This window comes from Phoca vitulina, unplaced genomic scaffold (assembly GCF_004348235.1).
Source record: "Phoca vitulina isolate PV1807 unplaced genomic scaffold, GSC_HSeal_1.0 scaffold13, whole genome shotgun sequence".
In the NCBI taxonomy this organism is placed as follows: Eukaryota; Metazoa; Chordata; class Mammalia; order Carnivora; family Phocidae; genus Phoca; species Phoca vitulina.
The window spans coordinates 1,970,408-1,991,552 of record NW_022589716.1 but is presented as its reverse complement, the minus strand read 5'-3'; the positions used below and the strand labels follow the sequence as shown (position 1 = coordinate 1,991,552).

General features: G+C 50.8%; 1 protein-coding gene across 1 annotated transcript; it reads left to right on the top strand.

The window, feature by feature from the left end:
• The first annotated feature begins 154 nt into the window (after positions 1-154).
• On the top strand, positions 155-20,677 carry HAUS8 (HAUS augmin like complex subunit 8). Its single transcript, XM_032412339.1, has 11 exons — positions 155-385; positions 3,127-3,191; positions 5,854-5,909; positions 11,488-11,569; positions 14,036-14,128; positions 14,233-14,327; positions 14,934-14,999; positions 15,105-15,263; positions 16,535-16,676; positions 18,623-18,764; positions 19,813-20,677. Exons 1-11 carry the CDS (start codon positions 357-359, stop codon positions 20,009-20,011), a joined length of 1,128 nt encoding a protein of 375 aa, XP_032268230.1. The 5' UTR covers positions 155-356; the 3' UTR covers positions 20,012-20,677.
• The last annotated feature ends 468 nt before the right edge of the window (positions 20,678-21,145 follow it).

Genomic DNA, 21,145 nt, shown 5'->3' with positions numbered 1-21,145 from the left:
GCCCACCACTGGTCGGGCCGCTCCGCCCCGCCGCGCCCGCCGCTCCCCCGCGCGCTCCCGCTTCCGGGTTCCGGGTGGGCGAGGCCAGGGCGTGACGCCAGCGCGCAGCGGGGCGGAGCGCCGCGAAGACCCGCCCCCTCCCAACGGGCTCCACACCGCCTCCTGCCGCTGGTGGATGAAACCAAGTGTGAGGGGAAGACAGAGAGTCGCGCGCGCAGGGGTCGCGCGCTCCACCCGCAGGCACGCTCCCCGAGGCCAGCGGCCACCCCTCCCATGGCGGCGCAATATGGCCCGGCCCGGGGCGAAGGGGCGGGGACCCAGACTTGAAGAGCCGGCCTTTGAGCTAAAGGCGGGAAATGGCGGATTCTTCGGGACGCGGAGCTGGGTGAGTTGAAGCGCCGCGGGTCTGGATTTTGTGGGGCCGGCGAGTAGACCATGACCGAGAGCTGGGAGAAGTGGGGCAGCAGAGTTGGGGATTGGGGATTTGACCCCTTCAGGACCCCCCAAGGGTGCACAGGCTCTGGGAGGCGGGAGGCGGCTTCTGCGCATGCTCGGCAGCCTGGGCGCGGAACTAGACTACGAGTCCCCAGTCAGTTGCGCGGCTGCGGGGCGATTCCTGGCTAGTGGCTTAACCTCTCTGTGCTTTCGCTTTCCTCCGCTGAGAAATGGGGCGAATGACGCCGCCGCTAAACCTTGTAGGCCTCGGGTGAAACTTAAAAGCTCTTAGAACAGTGCGTGGCTCTTGAATGTGATCTGTGGCGACTACAGTTATCATTTTATAGTGGGCAAACGCTGGGCCACTAAAGTATCTCCTTTAATGCTCCCAACCCTTCTTTTCTATGCTTCCCCTTTACAGAAGAGACGATAGAAGCTCAGGGAGAGAAGGTCATTTGTCCAGGGTCACACAGAAAGAACAGGAGAGACGGACTCGGACCACTTATCCGGTGCCAGGGATGATTCCTGGCCTGGGTTTGTTTTATTTGTTCACTCGGCCGATGTTTTATTGTGCCAGTGCAAATTGAAGTTTAATAGAGCAGCTGAAATCACTTGTGTTTTCTCCAGGATCCATTACGCAGTGAGATTGCCATTACGCAGTGAGATTGCCATTACCCTCTCCCGAGGTTTGGCGGGAGGTACCTGAGGCTGGCACAGGTGTAGTGAACCCACCACCCTCATCTGGTTGGACTCCAGAGCCCTGCATCAGACCCCATAGGGAATCCATGCTCTGTCCCTTGCCAGCTCTGAGACTTGCCAGGGACGAGCTGTTCAAACACTCAGGTCCTCGTCGGAAAACAAGGATAAAGCAGGCCAGCGGGGAGGTATTTGTAGGGTTGGGAGGGTTCTGTGAAGGAGCAGAGCTGCTGGCACCGAGTGAGCATTATTTGGTTGGTTGCCTCTCCCCACTGTGGCCCAGCACCCGCTGGGTCTCACTTGGGGTCCTCAGAGCCTGCTGCACAGGAGCTGGCTGCAGTGAGCTGAGCAAGGGGACCACTGCTTTGTGACCAGTGGAGCTTGTGTCCTGATGTCAGCAGGGGTTACAGTGCCCAGGCCCCTGCCCTGCCCCTCAGTCTGCTCCTCTTGAGTTGCTGGTCTCTGTTGGTAGCATCTCCCTTGCCCAGGCTGCACACCTGGGAGGCATCCCGAACTGTCCTGCCTCAAGGTTCCCCCTCTCCTATTACATCGAACTTCATTCTTTCTTTCCTTAAATAGGGGTGAAACACATAACAGCATTTTAAAGTGAGCGATCTCATGGCCTTAAGACATTCATGCTGTGCAACCACCAGCTCTCTTTGGTTCTGGAACATTTTCATCCACCCAGAAGGAAACTTTGTATCCATTTTCAGTCACTCCCCATTCTTCATCCACCCCTCTGCTCCTGATAATCACAATCTGCTTTCTGTCTTTCTTTGCCTGTTCTGGACATTTCAGATACATGGAATCGTACAATATGTGTCCTTATGTGTCTGTTTTCTTTCACGCAGGACAATTTTTTAAAGAGATTTTTTTTTTTTTTTTTTTTTAAGTAAACTCTACCTGCAATGTGGGGCTCAGACTCCTGACCCCAAGATCAAGAGTCGCATGTCCCATGGATGGAGCCAGCCAAATGCCCCCAGGATAATATTTTTTTTTTAAGTTTTTTTTTTTAAGATTTATTTATTTGAGAGCGAGAGAGAGAGAGCGAGAGCGAGCGAGCAGGGAGAGGGGCAGAGGGAGAGAATCTCAAGCAGACTCTGCCTCAGGGCTCCATCTCAGGACACTGAGATCCTGACCCAGGCCGAAATCAAGAGTCAGATGCTTAAACGACTGAGCCACCCAGGCACCCCATCCCAGGATAATATTTTTGAGATTCATCCATTTTAGCATGTATCAGTACTTTTTGAGATTCATCCATTTTAGCATGTATCAGTACTTCGCTTTTTTTTAGGGCTGAATAACACTCAGGGTTTGTTATTTCTTGGCAGGAACATACAGCCCACAAACCTGAAAATATTTGTTGTTTGGTCCTTTACAGAGAAAGATTGCCATTAGGTAGGCTGAGCCCTTAAGCTGGAAAGTCAGAACTCTGCCAGCGAAGCCAAAGGGCTGATCAGTTCCTATTTGGACATCATTCTCCTCTGCCCTTGTGCCCTTGGCCTTGTTCCTCCCTGTCCCTGAATGTCCTTCCCCATGTACCTGAGCAAACAGGGCTTTGTCTCTCACCTCCCCTCACCTCTTTACCTGTCTGGGGTACTCTTCACATTGCCTGACAGGAAAACACTGTCAGGCAATGTGAGGGGAAACTCCTCTCAGGGAAGGAGCTCCATCTCTTGTGCACCAGGTATCACCAGGAGCATAAAGTAGGTACAGAAATGCCTGATGAATTAATGAACCCCTGACTTAAGTTGAGATCTTTGGGGCTTGGCAAACCTGCTTGCTCTTCTCACTCTTGGACCCTTCTCAATTTCAGCCAGGCAGGGGCTCTGTGTCTCTGTTCCAGTCAAGGTGGCCCTGCCTCGCAGACATCAGCTTGTATGGGGAGAGGTTGGGGGATGCTGGGACTGAGTCGTCCCCAGTCTCCTCGCTGCCTTCCCTGAGCTTAGCCAACTACGTAACCATGTCAACAAGATCCCTATCTCCCTCTTCTAGGAAACCTTCCACGGGGGGTCCCGGCACTCCTGGTGGCGCCAAGATGAAAGGAAGAAGAACACAAGGTGAGCAAAGTTGGAATCTAGCTTACGATCCAGTTTCAGTAAGTGCTTTTGGGGAAGAAAAAAACCAGGCCAGAGCAGGGGAGCTAGGGCTTTATTTCCTTCTAGTCACACCTTTGGGGATTCCAAGTCTCGTCACCCAAGTCTCATCACCACGCCCTGCAGCCAGGGGTGTGGCAGGAGTTGGGGGGGGTCATCCAGGGCAGCAGTGGGCCCTTCCAGCAGTGGGGGTCACGGGCTGTGCCCAGGACTCACCACTAGGAAGTGTGGGTGAGGAGAGCTGGAGCTGAATTCATTAGCAAACACTGGAGTCTCAGTTTCTCCTCTGGAAGCACCTCTGGGGTGCCTATGCATCTGGTGTCCCCCTGTGGGTCTGGAGTCACTGTTCACAGCCTCCCTTGACTCTTGGCAATGCCGCTTTGGGCAGTGGACTCAAGGATCTCCCTCCTTGGAGCTCAAGCCTCTGATAAAAAGAATTATTTTCTTCCAAGTATGCTGTGTGCCAGTGCGTGTCTCCGAGAACTCAGGGCAGAATTCTGGTTCCAAGTGACTGGAGGTTCATCCATTACAGCATGGCTTGATGATCTTGTTTATAGCCTCTATTATGTTTACAAGTGGTCTAGTTCTTGAACACAAATTATATCCTTCATCGTAACATTGCATCTCTGGAAAATCCAGTACTGTTCAAAACAAATATGTACGTCCCGGTTTCTGGAAACTTGAAACTGCTTTTCAACTGTCCAGGGAACCCCCCAGGCCTCGGGATCCTTCCAGAGGAGCAAAACCCTTTGTTGATGGTATTAGGTTGAAAGCAGGATCGTTTCCTGTGCTTGGAAATGGGGGTGTTCTTTGCCCTGATCCCTCACTGGACATCCAGTGACAGACCCTTGGTGTGTCTTGATTTTCTCCCCTGGACACCACCTGGTCTTGGCCTTGACCCTTAAGTGCCTCCTGCCTGACTGAGCCCACTCACCCTGCAGGCATGGCTCTTCCTTGCCTGGGGCTCACTCAGGGCAACCACCAGCTCTTGTCCAGCTCCATGCTCCCCATTAACTATGGGTGCACCTCCTTTCCACTCAGGATGTGGCCGCACCCCCAGCCCCAGTGAAAGATGAAATCCTGGCATGAAGATCCAGTTGAAATCACCATGTCACTTAACCAAATTGTCAAGCTGTGTGACGTTAACCATGTCCTCTTCCTGGGTCTCTTCATTAAAAAGGGAAAGCCCTAAGCTCTAGAGGTACCTAGAAAAAGTGTAGAATCGTGCACTGGATGCATGGCTGAGCACCTACTCCCTGCTGGGTGGTGGACTGTAGTTGGAAGCAAAACAGACAAAAGTCCTGGCCCTCATGGGGCCTGGAACAGAAAGAGTGGGGGCCGTGAGGGGAGAGAGAGGCCCCTCGGGGATGTGAGACCTGTGAGGTGCCTGGAGGTGCTCAGGCTTCCCAGCTCATGGACCTGCAAGGGAGCCCATTCTCAGCCACCAGCGGGGCGGCCAGCCTGAAGGACACAGGATGTTCCAGGGAGGAGGGTTCCAGCAAGTGCCGTGTTCAGGATGTGGATGAGAATGAGTCTGTGGGCTTTGGAGCAGGGAGATCTCGGCGGTCTTGCAGAAAGGAGTTTCTTTGGTGCAGTGGTGATTGTGAGAGCCAGACTGGACAGGAGTGGGGTTCAGGAGAGAGTAGAGGAAGACGAGCCACCATTGTAAAGGGGAGTGGAGAAGTAGGGGGAGAAGGTATAGGTGGGGGGAAAAATAGCAGGAAGATCGTTGAAGAGAGGAACTGGGGGGGGGTTGCCAGGGCAGTGGCAACGGGGTGAGGGCTGGGCTCTACCCCAAAGCACAGAGTTCCCTCCACATGGTGGGGCCAGGATATGGCCCTGAACTTGGGAGGCTGCTAGATGCTGAGGTGGGAGGTTCTCCTGGGGCTGCTTCTGTCTTCATGGTGAAGTAGTAACTGGTCACTAGCTAACTGGAGGGGACCCAGTGTAGGGGAAGTGGGAGGAGAACGTACAAGGGAGGGTCTGGGAGGGGGGTTGGGGAACAGAGCAGAGGACTGTGGGTGATCACTGGGGCCATTGTGAGAAACCCCCTTCCTGCGAGGCAGGCATGGAATGGGGGGGACCTGGGGCTGGGCTGTCACCAAGGTATATGATCTTGGTGTTCAGCATGTCTCCCGAGAGTCCTGAGCTAGGTAAGGAGGTAAAGAGGCATGAAAGGCTCATATCATGAGTGGGTCATACACAGACTCAGGTGAAGGAAGGGGTTGTTGGGGTCCTGACCGCAGGGAGTGAGTTGGGAAGGGAGGAGGAGGAGGCGGCAAATAGGCGCCCCCCTGTGGAAGGTCTTTTATCCTGTCCCTGCCCTGCCCCTGAATCCACTTTCTGCTTTGAGCATATTCCCTTAACGTTCCTGTGACTCTCTGGGGCTCTGTCCCTAGCCTAGGGACTTATAAACCGTAGATATCCCACATGTTCTCGCCTACAGTAGGTGTCCCATACATGCTCGAGGATGCTGAAGCATGGGATCTGAGAGGAGCAAGGGGGAGCAGCTCCCCTGTTCCTGCTGTTGATCAGGGAGGGCACATAGTACCTGGCTCTTGATGGGGGGGGTCTTCACACTCCACTATTGTAGTCTTGTTATAAACCAACAGTGTGTCCCCCACAGGTGGAAGAGTGGTTGAGTCCCGATACTTGCAATACGAGAAGAAAACCACCAAAAAGGTAACAACATTGATTTGAATGTTCTGAATGGAGTTCCGTCGGACTTGGAATTCTGACCCAAGTCCCACGGGCCGGGCACAGCATGGTCCCGAATCCCTTTTGCAAAGACATGATCTCTATTGAAACCTGAGATTGTTCCTTTCAACCCAGTAATTCCTTTCTGGATTCTGTCCTGAAGCAGTTCTGTCGGGTGCCCAGCACACAGTCCCTGGCATTGGCTGGCATTTAAAAAACACAGGGTTTTAAAGAAGGACTATGGGGAAAAAATAATGGGTCTGAATCACCCAGTGTTAGAGGCAGAGTTTAGTGAACTCTCTGTAGCCACGCCACGGAACTCATGCAGCCGTTGAAGATGTAGGGATGGGGACACCTGGGTGGCTCAGTTGGTTGAGCGTCTGCCTTCGGCTCAGGTCATGATCTCAGGGTCCTGGGATCGAGCCCCGCCTCAGGCTCCCTGCTCAGTGAGGAGCCTGCTTCTCCCTCTGCTGCTCCCCCTGCTTGTGTTCGTGTTCACTCTCTCTCTGAGAGAGAAATAAATAAAAATCTTTAAAAAAAAAAAAAAAAAAAAGCTGTGACTAGAAAGTAGAAAATAAACTTTAAAAAAAAAGAAAATGATGGGATGAAGCACTTAACGACACAAGCACATGCATTGTGTGGCATTTAATGGAAACACTCAGTAGGTGACCCAGTTACGTATCTTGTTTGATTGTGTGCATACTGAGAATGTGGGGAGGTTGTGTTATTCCTTCCATTTTCTAAATTTGGTTTATGGTAAAATACAGTGAACTATTAATTTCTGCTCCCTACCTTTTACTCTGGTAGGGTGGAACGGCAGGTTCTTAATAAGGTGACTTAAGGGGCACTTGGCTAGCTAAGTCAGAAGAGCATGCTGCTCTTGATCTTGGGGTCGTGAGTTTGAGCCCCATGTTGGGTGTAGAGATTACTTAATAAGCAAACAAATAAATAAATAAACTCTAAAAAATAGTAATGTGACTTAAGATCCAACTTGAAGAAAAAGGAAACCTTTTCACAAACTGGTATCACTTCTTGGGAGTGATTGGTTGTTTTCAATGGAATTAATTTTTTAAGTTTTTAAATTATTTTTGTTTTTTAGAGAGAGTGTGAGAGAGCGCACTCGAGGGGGCGGTAGGTGAGGTAGAGGGAGAGAGAGAATCTTAAGCAGGCTCTACACCGGACGCAGGGCTCCATCTCACGACCCTGAGATCATGACCTGAGCCTAAGTCACTAGTCAGATGCTTAACTGACTGAGCCACCCAGGTGCCCCTGGACTTTTTTTTTTTAGGGAAGTTTTAGGTTCACAGCAAAATTGAGTGGAAGGTACAGAGATTTCCCGTATAACCCCTGCCCCCTGCCACACACACAGCTTCCCCCACTATCAGCATCTCCAACCAGAGAGGTGCACTTGGACATTTGAGGAAGCTACATTGACACATCACCCAGAGTCCTTTGTTTTTTTGTTTCTGTTTTTTCTTTAAATTCACGTGATTTACTTTGTTGAAGTGATTTTCAACAAAAGATCACAGTCCATGCCTCCTAATTTTAGTGTTGCCTTGTAAACTTATTTACGAGCACCCGTGTGTCTGAATGCTCTAGTATTTTCAATCCCTACGAGCTTGTCCGTTTTTTTTTTTCCATCTCTTAAGGTAGGATTTACATAAAGTGTCGCTCTTTAGCATTCAGTTCTGCGAGTTTTGACAAACTCATCCTGTCACAGACCCACCACAGTCAAGATATGGAATAGTCACCCCCAAGATCCCTTGGTTCTCTACTGAAGCCGGCCCCACTCCATCTCAGCAGTTATCTGATTTCTGTCCCTTTAGCTTTGCCTTTTCCAGAAGGTCATTAAAAAGGTGTCACACAGCCTCTTGCATCTGACTTCTTTCACATAAAGGAAAGGAGGTCCCACCCTGTGGTTGCCTGTCACAGTTAGTGCTGGTTCTTTCTGGTGGCTCAGGAATATTCCACAGTGTGAGTGGGCCATAGCGTGCTTAGCCATTTGCCAGTGAAGGACATTTGGTCTGATTCTCGGTTTTGGCAGTGGTGATCAAAGCCACCTTAAACATTCTCGTGTGGGATTCTGTGTAGACATGCTCTCGTTTCTCCCAGGAGAGGAACTGTAGGGTAAGTGAGTGTAGTTTTGACTGACTTGTAGGAAACTGTGCAGCTATTACCCAGAGTGGCTGCAGCTCTTGACGTTCCCACCAGCCACAGAGGAGAGCTGGGTGGCTCAGTTGTTAGGCGTCTGCCTTCGGCTCAGGTCATGATCCCAGGGTCCTGGTCTGCTTCTCCCTCTCCCACTCCCCCTGCTTGTATGCACTCTCGCTGCCTTTCTCTGTCAAATAACTAAATAAAAATCTTTAAAAAAAAAAAAAAGATTGAAGCCATTCTAGTGGATGAGAAGTGGTAGCTTGTTGTGGTTTTAATTTACATTTCCATAACAACTAGTGATCTTGAGTACCTTTTCATGTGCTTATTGGCCAGTCCTGTATCTTTGGTGATGTGTTCTTTCAAATCTTTTGCCTTTTTTTTTTTTTTTTTTTTTTTAAATTTTTTTTTTTTTTGACAGAGAGAGAGAGACAGTGAGAGAGGGAATACAAGCAGGGGGAGTGGGAGAGGGAGAAGCAGGCTTCCCGCGGAGCAGGGAGCCCAATGCCGGGCTCAATCCCAGGACCCTGGGATCACGACCTGAGCCGAAGGCAGACGCTTAACGACTGAGTCACCCAGGCGCTCCTCTTTTGCCATTTTTTAATTGGGTTATTGGTTTCCTCACTGTTGAGTTTTGAGAGCTTTTTATATATCCTGGATACCAGCCATTTATGGTGATTTTCAAATATTTTCTCCCGGTGGGGACACTTCTTTTAAGTGTCTTAGGAGGAGCAGAAGTGCTCAACTTACGGATTTCTGCTTTTATGGATTGTGCTCTTGGTGTCTTATCTAAGAGATCTTTGCCTAACCCAAGATCACAAAGATTTTCTCCCATGTTTTCTTCTATGGTTTTTATCGTTCTTTCATAGTTTTAGATTTTACATTTAGGTCTGTGATCCATTTTGAATTAATTTTTGTATCTGGCGTGATGATGGAATTGAAGTTCATTTTTAAGTGTATGGATGTCCTCTTGTGCCAGCACCGTTGTTGAAATGACTTTCCTTTCCCCGTCATATTATCTCATCACCTCCATTGAAAAGCAGTTGACCTTTTTTGTATGCAACACTTCTGGACTCCATTTTTTCCATTGTTCTATGTGTCTGTCCTTAGGCCCATCACACGCTGCCAGGATTACTGTAGCTTTATAGTCTTGAAATCAGGTAGTATGAATTCTCCCACTCCATTCTTTTCCAAAACTGGCTGTCATAGTTCCTTTGTTTTTCTTTCTTTCTTTTTTTTTTCCTTAGAATGAGAGGAAGTGCGCGCACGTGCGAGCTGGGAGGGGCAGAGGGAGAAGGAGGAGAGAGAATTTTTTTTTTTTTAAGATTTTGTTATTTGAGAGAGAGAGAGCATGAGAGAGTATGAGCAGGAAGGGGGAGAGGAGCAGAGGGAGAGGGAGAAACAGACTCCCCCCTGTGCAGGGAGCCCGGCAACTCTAGACTCCATCCCAGGACCCCAGGATCGTGACCCAAGCTGAAGGCAGACGCTTAACCAACTGAGCTACCCAGGCGCCCCGGAGGAGAGAGAATCTTTTTTTTTTTTTTTTTTTTAAAGATTTTATTTATTTATTTGAGACAGACAGAATGAGAGAGAGAGAGAGCACATGAGAGGGGGGAGGGTCAGAGGGAGAAGCAGGCTCCCCGCCGAGCAGGGAGCCCGATGCGGGACTCGATCCAGGGACTCCAGGATCATGACCCGAGCCGAAGGCAGTCGCCCAACCAACTGAGCCACCCAGGCGCCCCTTTTTTTTTTTTTTAAAGATTTTATTTATTTATTTGACAGAGAGATAGCGAGAGCAGGAACACAAGCAGGGGGAGTGGGAAAGGGAGAAGCAGGCTTCCTGCTGAGCAGGGAGCCCGACGCGAGACTCGATCCCAGGACCCTGGGATCATGACCTGAGCCGAAGGCAGATGCTTAACAACTGAGCCACCCAGGTGCCCCAGGAGAGAGAATCTTAAGCAGGTTCCACGGTCAGTGCGGAGCTTGACGCGGGGCTTGATCTCATGATCCTGAGATCATGACCCGTTCCTTTAATTTTCTATATGTTTTAGATTTAGCTTGCCATTTTCTACCAAAATTTCTACTGGGATTTTGAATGTATAGAATTTTTGCATCGGTTTAGGGAGAATAACATCCTGAAAACACCAGGCCTTTCAATCTATGAACATGGTACACGTATCCATTTAGTTGGTCATGTTGGATTTTTGTCATCAGCGTTTTGTAGTTTCCAGCGTATAGACCTTCCCTATATTTTCTTAGGTTTATACTTAAGTATTTGCTGTTTTTTAATGCTATTATACATGGTACTGTCTTTTTTTTTTTCTTTTTTATTGATGAAGACATTTTTTAATTGAGGTATGATCAACATACAACAATATATTAGTTTCAGACATATAGTGTTTCAGGATTTGTATATGTTGCAAAATGATCACCACAGTGAGTCTAGTTAACACCTAATACCATACATAGTTTTGTTTTTTCCTTGCTGAGAGCTTTCACATGGTACTATCTTTGAATTTCACTTTCCAGAGTTGTTCATTGCTAGAAATGTGATCTTTTTATATTGACCCTGTATCCTCCAATCTTGCTAAACTCACTAGTTTGTTTGGTTTTTTAAAGATTTTATTTATTTATTTAGGGAGTGCGTGCATGCATGCACACAAGTGAAGGGGAGGGGCAGAGGGAAAGGGAGAACGAGAATCTCAAGTGGACTCTGCTGAGCACCGAGCTCCAAGCAGGGCTTGATCTCACGACCCTGAGATCATGACCTGAGCTGAAATCAAGAATGGAATGCTTAACTGACTGAACCACCCAGGTGCCCCTTACTTACTAGTTTTAGTAGCATTTGGGATTTTCTTTGTAAATCATATAAGAAGAGAGTTTTATTTCTTCCTTTTCAACCTGTTTGCCTTTTAGTTCTTATTCTGAGAGCCCCAGTAGGAGGTTGAATAGGAGTGTTGTATACATAATAAAATATTTTTGCTCTTTATGAAGTTTTCTTTCTGCTTATATGTTACTATTATTATAATGGCTTGCTAGCTCCATGCATTGCTTGTTTTTTTAAATAAGTTTTAAAGATTGATAGTTGTACAAAAACTTTGTTTTTCTTGATGACCAAAGTAATATGTTCCCTGCAAGTACTATAAAGTATACAGAAAATCAGTTGGAATCTGCCATGTCAGAGATAATCACTGGCAAACATTTTGGTGGTTCCCTATGTTCTATGCATGTGAGGGTATCTTTTTTGATTAATTTGTTCTATATATATGTAATTAAATGTCAGAACTTTAAGTCTATCCCTGGCCTCAAAGTAATAGCCGATGCAAACTGCACAGGCCATGAAGGGGCCCCTTCTCATGAAGGGGAGGTGTCTTGTCCCCTGAATCCTGAACGTCATGTGTTCTCCTAACAGGCTTCTGCAGCAGATGCATTAAAGACCAGTGGGAAGATGCCGGAAGGGGGAAGGAAACTCCAGCTGCTCCAGAAGAGCAAAGGTGTGTAAAGATGGAGGGAGGTTGTGAAACAGCTCTGAAGCTCAGCAAGTGATGAACATGGTGGTGAATTTTGTTTTCAAGTATGCTAAGGTGAAACTCCCTCTTTCTTTCTAGGAAGTGTCAGAAGAAGGAGCTAGTTAAAGAATGTCTGTGTAAGGACAGATCTGAGGCATGTGGGGAGCTTAAGGGGAATGGCAGGGCAAGAGAGCAGGTTACTTCCTGAGCGGCCATCATGGCGCTTCCTTGATCGTGTGTCCCATTTCCTGGGTGGAACTCTTGAGAGCAGGACTCAGAGAGCGTGTGAGCCCTCATCTTCCTGCCTCTCACCACCTTGGGTTAGATCTTCCTCGTAATGGTTTCCCGTTAATCGTTCTAGAAGCTGTCACCAAAGTGATATGCAAAACTTGGGAGTTTTTGTGATTGTAGACATACATGTTTGTTGTAAAACGAAAAACAACAACAAAAAACAGAAAATGTAGACAAGGAGGGTGGACACTCACTCATGAGCTGCCACTTCGATCATTACTGTGTATTTGGTGTTCAGTTGTAGTCGGTGTGCTCATCCTAGAAATCTGGGAAGGCCCCTCCTCAGAGTAGCACTCCATCCAGCTCCTCACATGCCCACTTCTCCAGCAACACTGGGTAGCTCTTTTGCATGAAAGCAGTTCACAAAAAGCAAAACTGTTTCTTGTCCCACACCTCCTTGTTCAAAATGGCAACAACTGTGAGTCTCATAGGAAAAATTAGGTACAGTGGACCCTTGAACAACATGGGTCTGAACTGCATGGATCTATTAATATGTGGGTTTTTTACAGTACGGTACTGTAAATGTATCTTCTCTTATGATAACGTTTCCTTTTTTCTTTTTTAGTTTACTTTGTTGTAAGAGTACAGTTTATAGTATATGTAACATGTAAAATATATGTTAATTGACTTTATGTTCTCAGTAGGGGCTCCAATCAGAGACTGTTAGTCGGGGGATTGGAAAGTTGTTGATCGTGGTTTAGATGTTTGCTCAGCATCTGTGCTGCTCCTTGACCTAGGCGTGACTGAGAAGCGGCTCATGGAGCTGGGGCTGACTTTGTAGTCTTTCCTCATGCAGTTGGGTTGGGGGCCACGCGTCAAGCCGGGAAAGCTGGTGTTCGGCCCAGAGGGGTCAGAAGTTGGGTCAGCCACATCTTAAAATCGGGGTTCTCACCCACGGGCGATTCAGACTTAGAAATGTCTGGACACGTTTGGTTGGTGTGAGGGATGGGGGAGGTATGCTACTTGCGTCTGGTGGGTGGAGGCCGGGGATGCTCCTCAGCAGCCTGCCACAGCGAGCACAGCCCCGGCCCAGAGAGCGATGCAGCTCCGAATGTCAGTAGCGTCAGGGCTGAGAAACCATAGTTTAAACGGAACCACCCGAATTGAGATGGACCACCAGAGACTGCTTGATTGAGTTCCATCGTATAGCTCAGTAGGAAATTACTTTTCTCGATGGAAACACTGTACATGCACATGACGGACATCGAACCCGTGCAAAAGCGATAGCAGTTAAAAAAAGTCCTGTCTCCCACCTCAGGTTTCCATCCTCTTACCCAGGAGGTCAACAGACTCCTGTTTATCTAGAATTTTTCAAAAATTTGGACGAAGGGTACCATACCGTACACATTACCGTGATGTCGCTCTATTTATTTCCACATACTCATTTTCTCAACTGCATGGGCATTCATTAAATCACTTGCTGTTTCTTTTTTTTTTTTTTTTTTTAAGATTTTATTTTTTTATTAGAGAGAGAGAGAGTGAGCACGAGAGGGGGGAGCGGGAGAGGGAGAAGCAGACTCCCCGCTGAGCAGGGAGCCCGATGCGGGACTCGATCCCGGGACTCCAGGATCATGACCTGAGCTGAAGGCAGTCGCCCAACCAACTGAGCCACCCAGGCGCCCAATCACTTGCTGTTTCTTTGCTAACACGACAGAGAGTGTTTTGCATGCCATCTGTTCGTTTTGCAGCCCGCTGGAGCCCTGGCTTGGTTGAAGCCTGCCGTACCCCACTGCCCATTTCAGGTGGCGTCAGGCATAACTTCACATGTTTAAATAGAGGGTAAAGATGAAGGGAACTGCCAGGGAAGATGGACAGTCCAGAAGCTGCTGGAAAAAGAAGGGAAAAGCTGAGGGAAGAACAGGTACATGGTGTGTATCAGACTTCTATCCAGAACATAGCGTTTTTTATTAAGCAGCAAGGCATATTTGCAGCTCTGGGTTAGAGAGCCTGCGTCACTTGTCTACTTCTACCCTGAAATATATTCACGTTGCTGGCTGGGCATTTGCAGAGGTGCTTCAGCCTTCTGTCCCGCTCACCTCCCAAGACGCTGACTTTTTGGAAGCAAGTGGTGGTGTTCCACAGAGTTGCCTGCTTCCCGGTGTAGGCGTGCAGTGCCTTGCAGACTGTGCTGACCTCTGGGGATTCTCACTGGGTCCACAGACAGCAGTGGAATCGGGAAGGGTGACCTGCAGTCCACGTTGCTGGAAGGGCACGGCACCGCCCCGCCGGACCTGGACCTCTCAGCCATCAACGGTAAATCATTTACCTTCCCCCCCCCCCCGCCCCCCGCTTTGCCCCAGTGGGCTGCCGAAGCGTGCTCTGAGTTCTCACCCTCAAAATGCTCTTCTTGACCTTAGACAAAAGTATGGTTAGAAAGACTCCGCAATTAGAAAAAACGATGTCGAAGAAGACTGAGTCATCGTCATTTTCTTCTTCACAGAGAAAGAGCCCGGTAAGTGTCCGAAATGAAAGGGAAGATGTGGAATTAGAGATGTCTGATATTAGCTTCTGCCCTGTGCACATGCCATGCAAGGCTCGAGGCTCTAAGATGGAACAAGCCAGCCACGCGTTTTAGGACAAACCCAAGACCACACACGTCCTCAGAATATATGTAGAGTTTAAGTTGCCCCAAGTACATGTACAGGAGTCATTACTAAGGCGAGATCATGTGAACAACAGTGCCTTGTTTGCTGATGCTGTGCTAGGGAAAGCACCAGGCCAGGCCCTGGGTCCTGGGGCAGGACGGCTGGGCTGGGGTCTCGCTGGGGTTGGAGGCCCGCGTCCTGGCTGCAGTGTGGCACTGATTGGATGGGTACCCCCCAGCTGACCCTGGACCAGCCAACCACGGGACGGGGCCAGACCATCTCCTTCCTTCTCACAGGGCGCCCAAAAAGACTAAAGGAGAAAATAGAAACAGCGGGTTGATACACAGGAGAGAATCATCAAACTACTAAATTAAGTAAAGTTCGTAAAGGGTCGGTTTCTGCCCCTCCGGGGGAGAGAGCTAGGCTTATACCAATTCACTGGCAACCAAAAATGTCTTTCTCTCCTCCTCAAGGACCTGTCGGAGGCGATGGAAATGATGGAATCCCAAACGTTGCTCCTGACCCTGCTGACCGTAAAGGTGAAGACAGGACCTTGCTGGCGCGTGACGTGGGTGGGGGGCAGCCTTTGTCAGCTGCAGGGCTGCAGTGCCCGCCCGTCTGAGCTCCTGTTGTACACTTGACAGATGGAGAACGGTCTCGCTCCATTTGAAGAAAAGGCAGAGAGGAACTTACTAATCATGTGTAAAGAGAAAGAGAAGCTACAGAAGAAGGCCCATGAGCTGAAGCGCAAACGTCTCCTCACTCAGAGGAAGCGGGAGCTAGCAGACATCCTTGACGCTCAGGTCAGCGGTGACGGCAGTCTCCGCGCCACGTGTCCCGGGAGGGGGCGAGCCCGGGAGGGCACTCGCAGGGAGTGCTGACGGGAGGTGTCCCTGCCGCCTGGGTGTTGGTATGTGACGGTCTGTAAGAGGACGAGGCTGTAATGTCAAGCACTGAGCAGCCAGAGGGACCTGCCCCTTCCAGGCACGCATGCGCATATTCTTCAGGCCCCTGAGGCTGTGCCCAGTGAGGCAAAGACGTGAGCCGCGCCTCCCCACGGGGCCAGGGTGCTGATGGGGGATGCCGTCTTGGTGCCGCGTGGTCAGCGTTGGGACAAGAGCCAACCCCTGGCACCTGGAGAGGGCCTGTGCGGAGATGGGGCTGGTCCTCTGAGTGTGCGAGGGTACTAGGGCTGCCGTAACTAGTACCCCGGGGCCGGGCGGCTTAAACGACGGCCCGGGATTCTCTCACGGTTCTGGAGGCAGGACATCTGAGACCAAGAGGTTAGCGCATCTGGTGCCTTACCAGGGCCAAGAGAGAAAGCTGTGCCCTCGGCCTCTGTCCTCGGCCTGTAGTGGGCCATCTCCTCCCTGCGTCCCTTCACTTGGCATTCTCTCTGTGTGCTGTCTCCAGACCTGGCTCACTTGAACGACTTCACCTTAAGTCAGTTACTTCTGTAAAGACCCTGTCTCCAAGTCAGGTCATATTCTGAGGTGCTGGGGTTGGGACATCCACAGAGGAATTTGGGGGGACACGATTCAACCCCTAATACCCAGTGTGTGTGTGTCTATGTGTGTCTGTGTGAGAGAGAAAGAGAATGCCCTGCGGCCAGGCCCTGGGCTAAGAGCAGGCCTCTGTCCTCATGGAACTTAGAATGGAAGGAAAAGAAAAGACAAGCGAACAAATATGTCCTCACAGGCCCGCATGAGGACCCTAACAGCATGTACAAGGGGGAAGGGGGGGTCTTACGAGGGGCAGGCCTTTCGGCTCAGTGCTCTGAAGCAGGAGGGCCCAGCTTTCTTGGGTCCAGTGTGATCCCACTTGAGGGCCTGGCCCTGGAATATTCTGGAAGCCATGTTCTAGTGAAGAGGCCTGGGCCACCTTGCTATCGGCTGGGCTATCGGAGGGCAGCTGGGAGTGAGGGGAGAGCCCCCCATACCCACGGAAGCCTCCTGGAGGATTCCTTAGGAGATCCTGAAAGCACAGCGCTGTATCTTCACCTCACGGGTACTGTGAACTTCCCGAGTGCGTGACTGGGTCTTGTCTCATAGGCCTCTTTCACTCCTGCCTGCAGATCGAAATGCTCAGCCCCTATGAGGCTGTGGCCGAACGCTTTAAGGAGCAGTACAAGACATTCGCCACGGCCCTGGACACCACGAGGCACGAGCTTCCTGTGAAATCGATCCACCTGGACGGGGACGGGCAGAGTTTCTTAGGTAGGAAACGGGGCAGCTGCCGGGCAAGGGGCAGATCCAGTGTGGGTCGGAGCTTCTTGTGTGCCAGCCACCTTTATCCATTTGTGTCACATCACAGCCTCCTCTGAGGTAGATGGTGCATCCCTCATCAAATGGCAGAGGACAAGGGAGGCTGGCAAGGCTGCGGTTTGTCCGGGGTCGCGCTCTGAGTAAGGACCATGCTGGGATTTTAAGCCAGGTCTGTGGACCGGCCCAGTAATTTCCAGCCCTGCTGAAAGACACTTCTGTGGAGCAGCTGCATTCCCCCGAAGGGGGTCTCTTCAGAGATGCTGATCTTCACCCCATCCAGTTTTCTTTTTTCTTCTTTTTTTTAAGATTTTATTTTTAAGTAATCTCTACACCCATTGTGAGGCTCAGAGTTGCAAACTCAAGATCAAGAGTCACACACTCCAGCGACTGAGCCAGCCAGGCGCCTCAACCCCATCCTGCCCTCTACACACAGCCGTGGGATCCCTCTCTTGCATGGGGTTCCCACCTAATCCTTCACGGGAAGAAATCAGCAAGCATGCTTGATCTTAAAATTCTCTTTAGAGGAAGTATCTTCCCAAAGCAAGTTTTCAGTCGCCTTAGTGTCTGGTTATTTCCAGGCAGGGCCCTCATGAGCCATCTACATACGTCTAGTTTGAGGCTGATGTAGTAAAGCATCGCCACCTAAAATCCGGTGGACAGTCCCTCCAGAACTTTCCACAAACGCAGTTCAGGATCACAAAGGCTGTTGTTGTATTGGTAATCTCAGAGATGATTTCTGACCCACCTTTTCCCAGTACAGATAAGGAAGGGAATCACATGGAGTCTTGAAGAACGAGCCTTGTGGAGCGATGATCTGCGTGCAGGTGTCCGGTTTTATAATGACAGCAGTCAGCTGCACACCTGTGACTCGGACTCCGTCCCTGACAAGTGCCGTAGGTGGTGACTAGGAGTTGGGATCGGGGAACGGAGGAACGTCCCACGGCTTCTAGAATTAATGGACAGACTGGGTAGCTCAAAACACCAGAAGTTTATTCCCTTCAGTTCAGGGGTCCTGCAGTCCAAAATCAGGGTGTCAGCAGCGGTGAACCTTTCTGGAGGCTCTGAGGGAATATGTGTTTGTGCCTCTCTCCTGGCTCCCGGTGTTGCTCCCCGTTCTTGGCATTCCTTGGCTGGTGGTGGCGTCGCTCCAGTCTGCCTGTGTCTTCACACGGCCTTGCCCTTGAGCACCGCTGCTTCCGAATTGCCCTCTTCTCAGAAGGATGCCAGGTCACAGACCTCACTGTAACCCAGCGATGTCGACAAAGACTCCACGTCCAGTAAGGTCACGTTCGCAGGTACTTGAGATTAGGTCCTGAACATGTCTTTTCGGGAGGAGGCAGTGGAGACCAGAACGAGGAGTAGAAGAGGATGGGTGTTTGTGGAAGAGCCCTTACAATGTTCTCAAAACGTTACGGGGCCCGGTTGTGACGCGTCGTGCGTGCGGGTGTGGCATGTGCTGGAAGCGGAGAGCCGCCGGTTTCCTTAGACGCAGGCCGTGCTCTCAGGGCTGAGGGGTGCAGAGATGCCCGGAACGCCGAGTGGGAACCACGGGCTTTTTGTTAGGTTGCTCGCAGGACAGACTTCCTTGGCCTTTTGTGTTGGTTTCTGTTGAGGACGTCGAAGTGGCCTTCCGGGTCTGTTCCGGCGACTGCCCGGCTGGCGCACACGCCTGATCTACGATCTCAGGCCCCCGTGGTCTCCGGCACAGGGGCACAGAGGCGGTACCAGCACATGGAGGTTGTCCTCCACGACCCTCTCTGCCTTTGAGCTCTTCACGATTCCAGCATAACACGCGAGCATTCCAGGGAACAAGAAGAATCCAGTCAGCCGCCCAACTTGCGCATCCCTTGCTTGGGGCACCGTGAAACCCTTGGCTGACTGTCCCTTTCTTCCTGCAGACGATTTGCAGCGGGAGTTGATGACCACATGCCATCTGCTGGAAGAACTGGGGATCGGCAGTTTAGAAGAAAACTTGAAAGCTCTGGACCTGCTGAGCCAACTTAAGGAAACGACCCAAAAAAAGGATCTGGAGCTCCGAAGGTATTGCAGAAAAGCTTTGAAGTTGGGAGCAGCGGGTTGTGCTCCAGAGAGGGGGCAGCTCTGGTGTTTTCAGAGGCTGGGGGTGTAGGGGTCCGCTGCGGCAGGGAGAGGGGACTGGGCAAAGCACCTTGAACTCAGCCCAAACCCCCATGTGTGTTCTCAAGCAGCCACGATAGAAAGGGGGCTCTAGCGTCACCCGTCCTGTACTTCCCAGAGTCAGAGCACTTCTGGTGCCCTTGGATGGGTCTGCTCGTGCTTGAAGCATCTCCTGGGGTAAGGGCTTGGGGTGCTCTTCTTGGAACTTGTTACTGGAAGTATAAATACATATAGAAAAGGCATGGATCCTAACAGTTTAGTTGATGGGTTTCACGAACGTGTGCCCTAGGGAAGCAGCCCCCAGGCCGCAGTGCACCCCACAGCCCGCTCCCCGAGCAAGCCCCCTCGGCACCTTTGTCAATGCTGAAGCTTTCCCCCGGGTATTTTTTTTTTTTTTTTTGACCGTGGGGCTTTCCTCCTCATCTTCCCTAAAAGAATCTCATTTCTCTCTCCTTCCTAATGCTGAATGTGCTTCCTGAAATGTCTAAAGCATTTGAAAATTACTCGTAAAAAAGAGCTGCCCCCTACTATGACGTTTCCTTCTGTGCGCACTCTCAGATGAGCTCAGCACGCATCAGAGGTTCCAGATTACAAGGGTCCCACGTTCGGCTGGCCAGACACACTCCTTCAGTGTGTGTTTCCCCACCACCGTTTACACTGCGTGAGGGCCACCCGTCCATTCATGGCATGGTTCCTGACGCGGTGTGGGTGTTCCCTAAATATTTGGTGAATAAATGAGTCTTCTTTTGCGCCTGCCCGGTCCTGTTCTTGCAGGCCTCTCTGAGTTCTGCTCAGATTTGTTCTGTTCTTAGTTGTCCGCGCTTTCCCAAGAGCACACAGGAAGCAGCCCCCTTCCCCACATCGCAGCCGCAAAGGCCGAAGCCCCCCTGGTTCTCTCTGGCTCCCGGGCACAGAGGGCGAAAAGGCTTCATGCATCCTGTCGTTTCTGCAGGAGCTTCGCCCAGGTGCTGGAACTCTCCGCCGAGGCAAGTAAAGAGGCGGCCTTAATCAACCAGGAGGTCTGGGAAGAAGCCCAGGGCCTGGAGGCCCCCAGCCGGTGGTACTTCAATCAAGAAGGCGCCTGTGGGGAAGCTCCGGGAGAGGTCGGGACGCCGCTCCTGTTGGGCGCTGGTGAGCCACACGCGGTATGAGTCTACACGCAGGCCGTGTCCCCCCCCACACAAGTGGGGACCTCCCTGCAAACCACCGGGAGGAAAGCCCATCCCCTCCCCCTCGCTCAGGGCATACGTGTGCCGTGGCGCGTGTGATGCTGTGGGAACTCAAGCACTTTAGACACTAGTTTGGCAATGTAGCTGTTTTTGTATGAGCGTATCACTTGATATTTAAAGAATAAAACTTTTGCATTTGAGCCTTGGTTGCTACGTCAGGGGCCAGGAGAAGGCTCGTGTTGTTTTAAGTTCTTCTGAAGAGCTGCTCCTAAGCCTTGGGACCTCTGAGACATTGTGAGTGTTTCACTTGCATGGGGATTTCATGTCCTTTAGTCATGAGGTGCTTATCCCTTTACTTTCCTTCAGCAAGTTCGGAGTTGGCCCTCCGGTGGACGCTCTCCACCCAGTCCAGAGTCCCAGTGCTGCTGCAGGCACTGATGGGCTCTGGGCTACACCCCGTGCCCAGTATGGCACAGAGGATCAGCCCTCCAGCTCCTGTCTACACTGCGTGGGCTCCAGCCACCTAGGTGCTTCCCAGGTAGCGTGCCTGCGTTGACGTTGGCTGGTTCCCGTTTACAGGCCCGTGTTACAGCACTGGGTATGGGAACGTTCCCCAGAGAGGCGCGGTATCCGTTGACATGCGTCTGAGTAAAAGAGACGCAGCCACTGTTGCTAAGGCCGCTCAGACGTGCAGGGCTGTTGTTGTCCAGCTTCCGCCTTCGCCCCGCCGGCTCTTGCACTCCTCACCGGGCCTCCCCAGTGGGTTCGGATTGACAGTTGCGGGCAGGGGAAGCGCTCCCTAGGGAGACGCAATAGTCGTGCCCATGAAATAGGCACTAATGGCCACCAGCTCTTCCCGTCAAGCCTGTGGGAACGTTCCAGTCTGTCCACACTTCACCCGTAATCCTGTCAGCCCGCACATTCCCAGTCTGCGCGTCCGTTCACAGCCTGCTCTGGGGCTTCCCGCGGAGCTCCTGGATCAGAGTTCCAGAAACTTCTCTCCCACGCCTGACCACTTTGTCCCCCATTCATGTGCGGAAAGCGTTGGGTCCACCAGAGGGGACACCCAGGAACCGCGGTCCTTTTGTCAGTAGTTACCTGCACTTACCAGCTCAC

Bases quoted from the DNA above. Each gene is read 5' to 3' on its own strand.
- HAUS8 (XM_032412339.1), top strand. From the start codon at position 357: ATGGCGGATTCTTCGGGACGCGGAGCTGG. The intron at 14,328-14,933 runs GTAAGTGTCCGA...CTCCTCCTCAAG, and splicing joins CTTCACAGAGAAAGAGCCCG to GACCTGTCGGAGGCGATGGA. The intron at 18,765-19,812 runs GTATTGCAGAAA...TCGTTTCTGCAG, and splicing joins AAGGATCTGGAGCTCCGAAG to GAGCTTCGCCCAGGTGCTGG.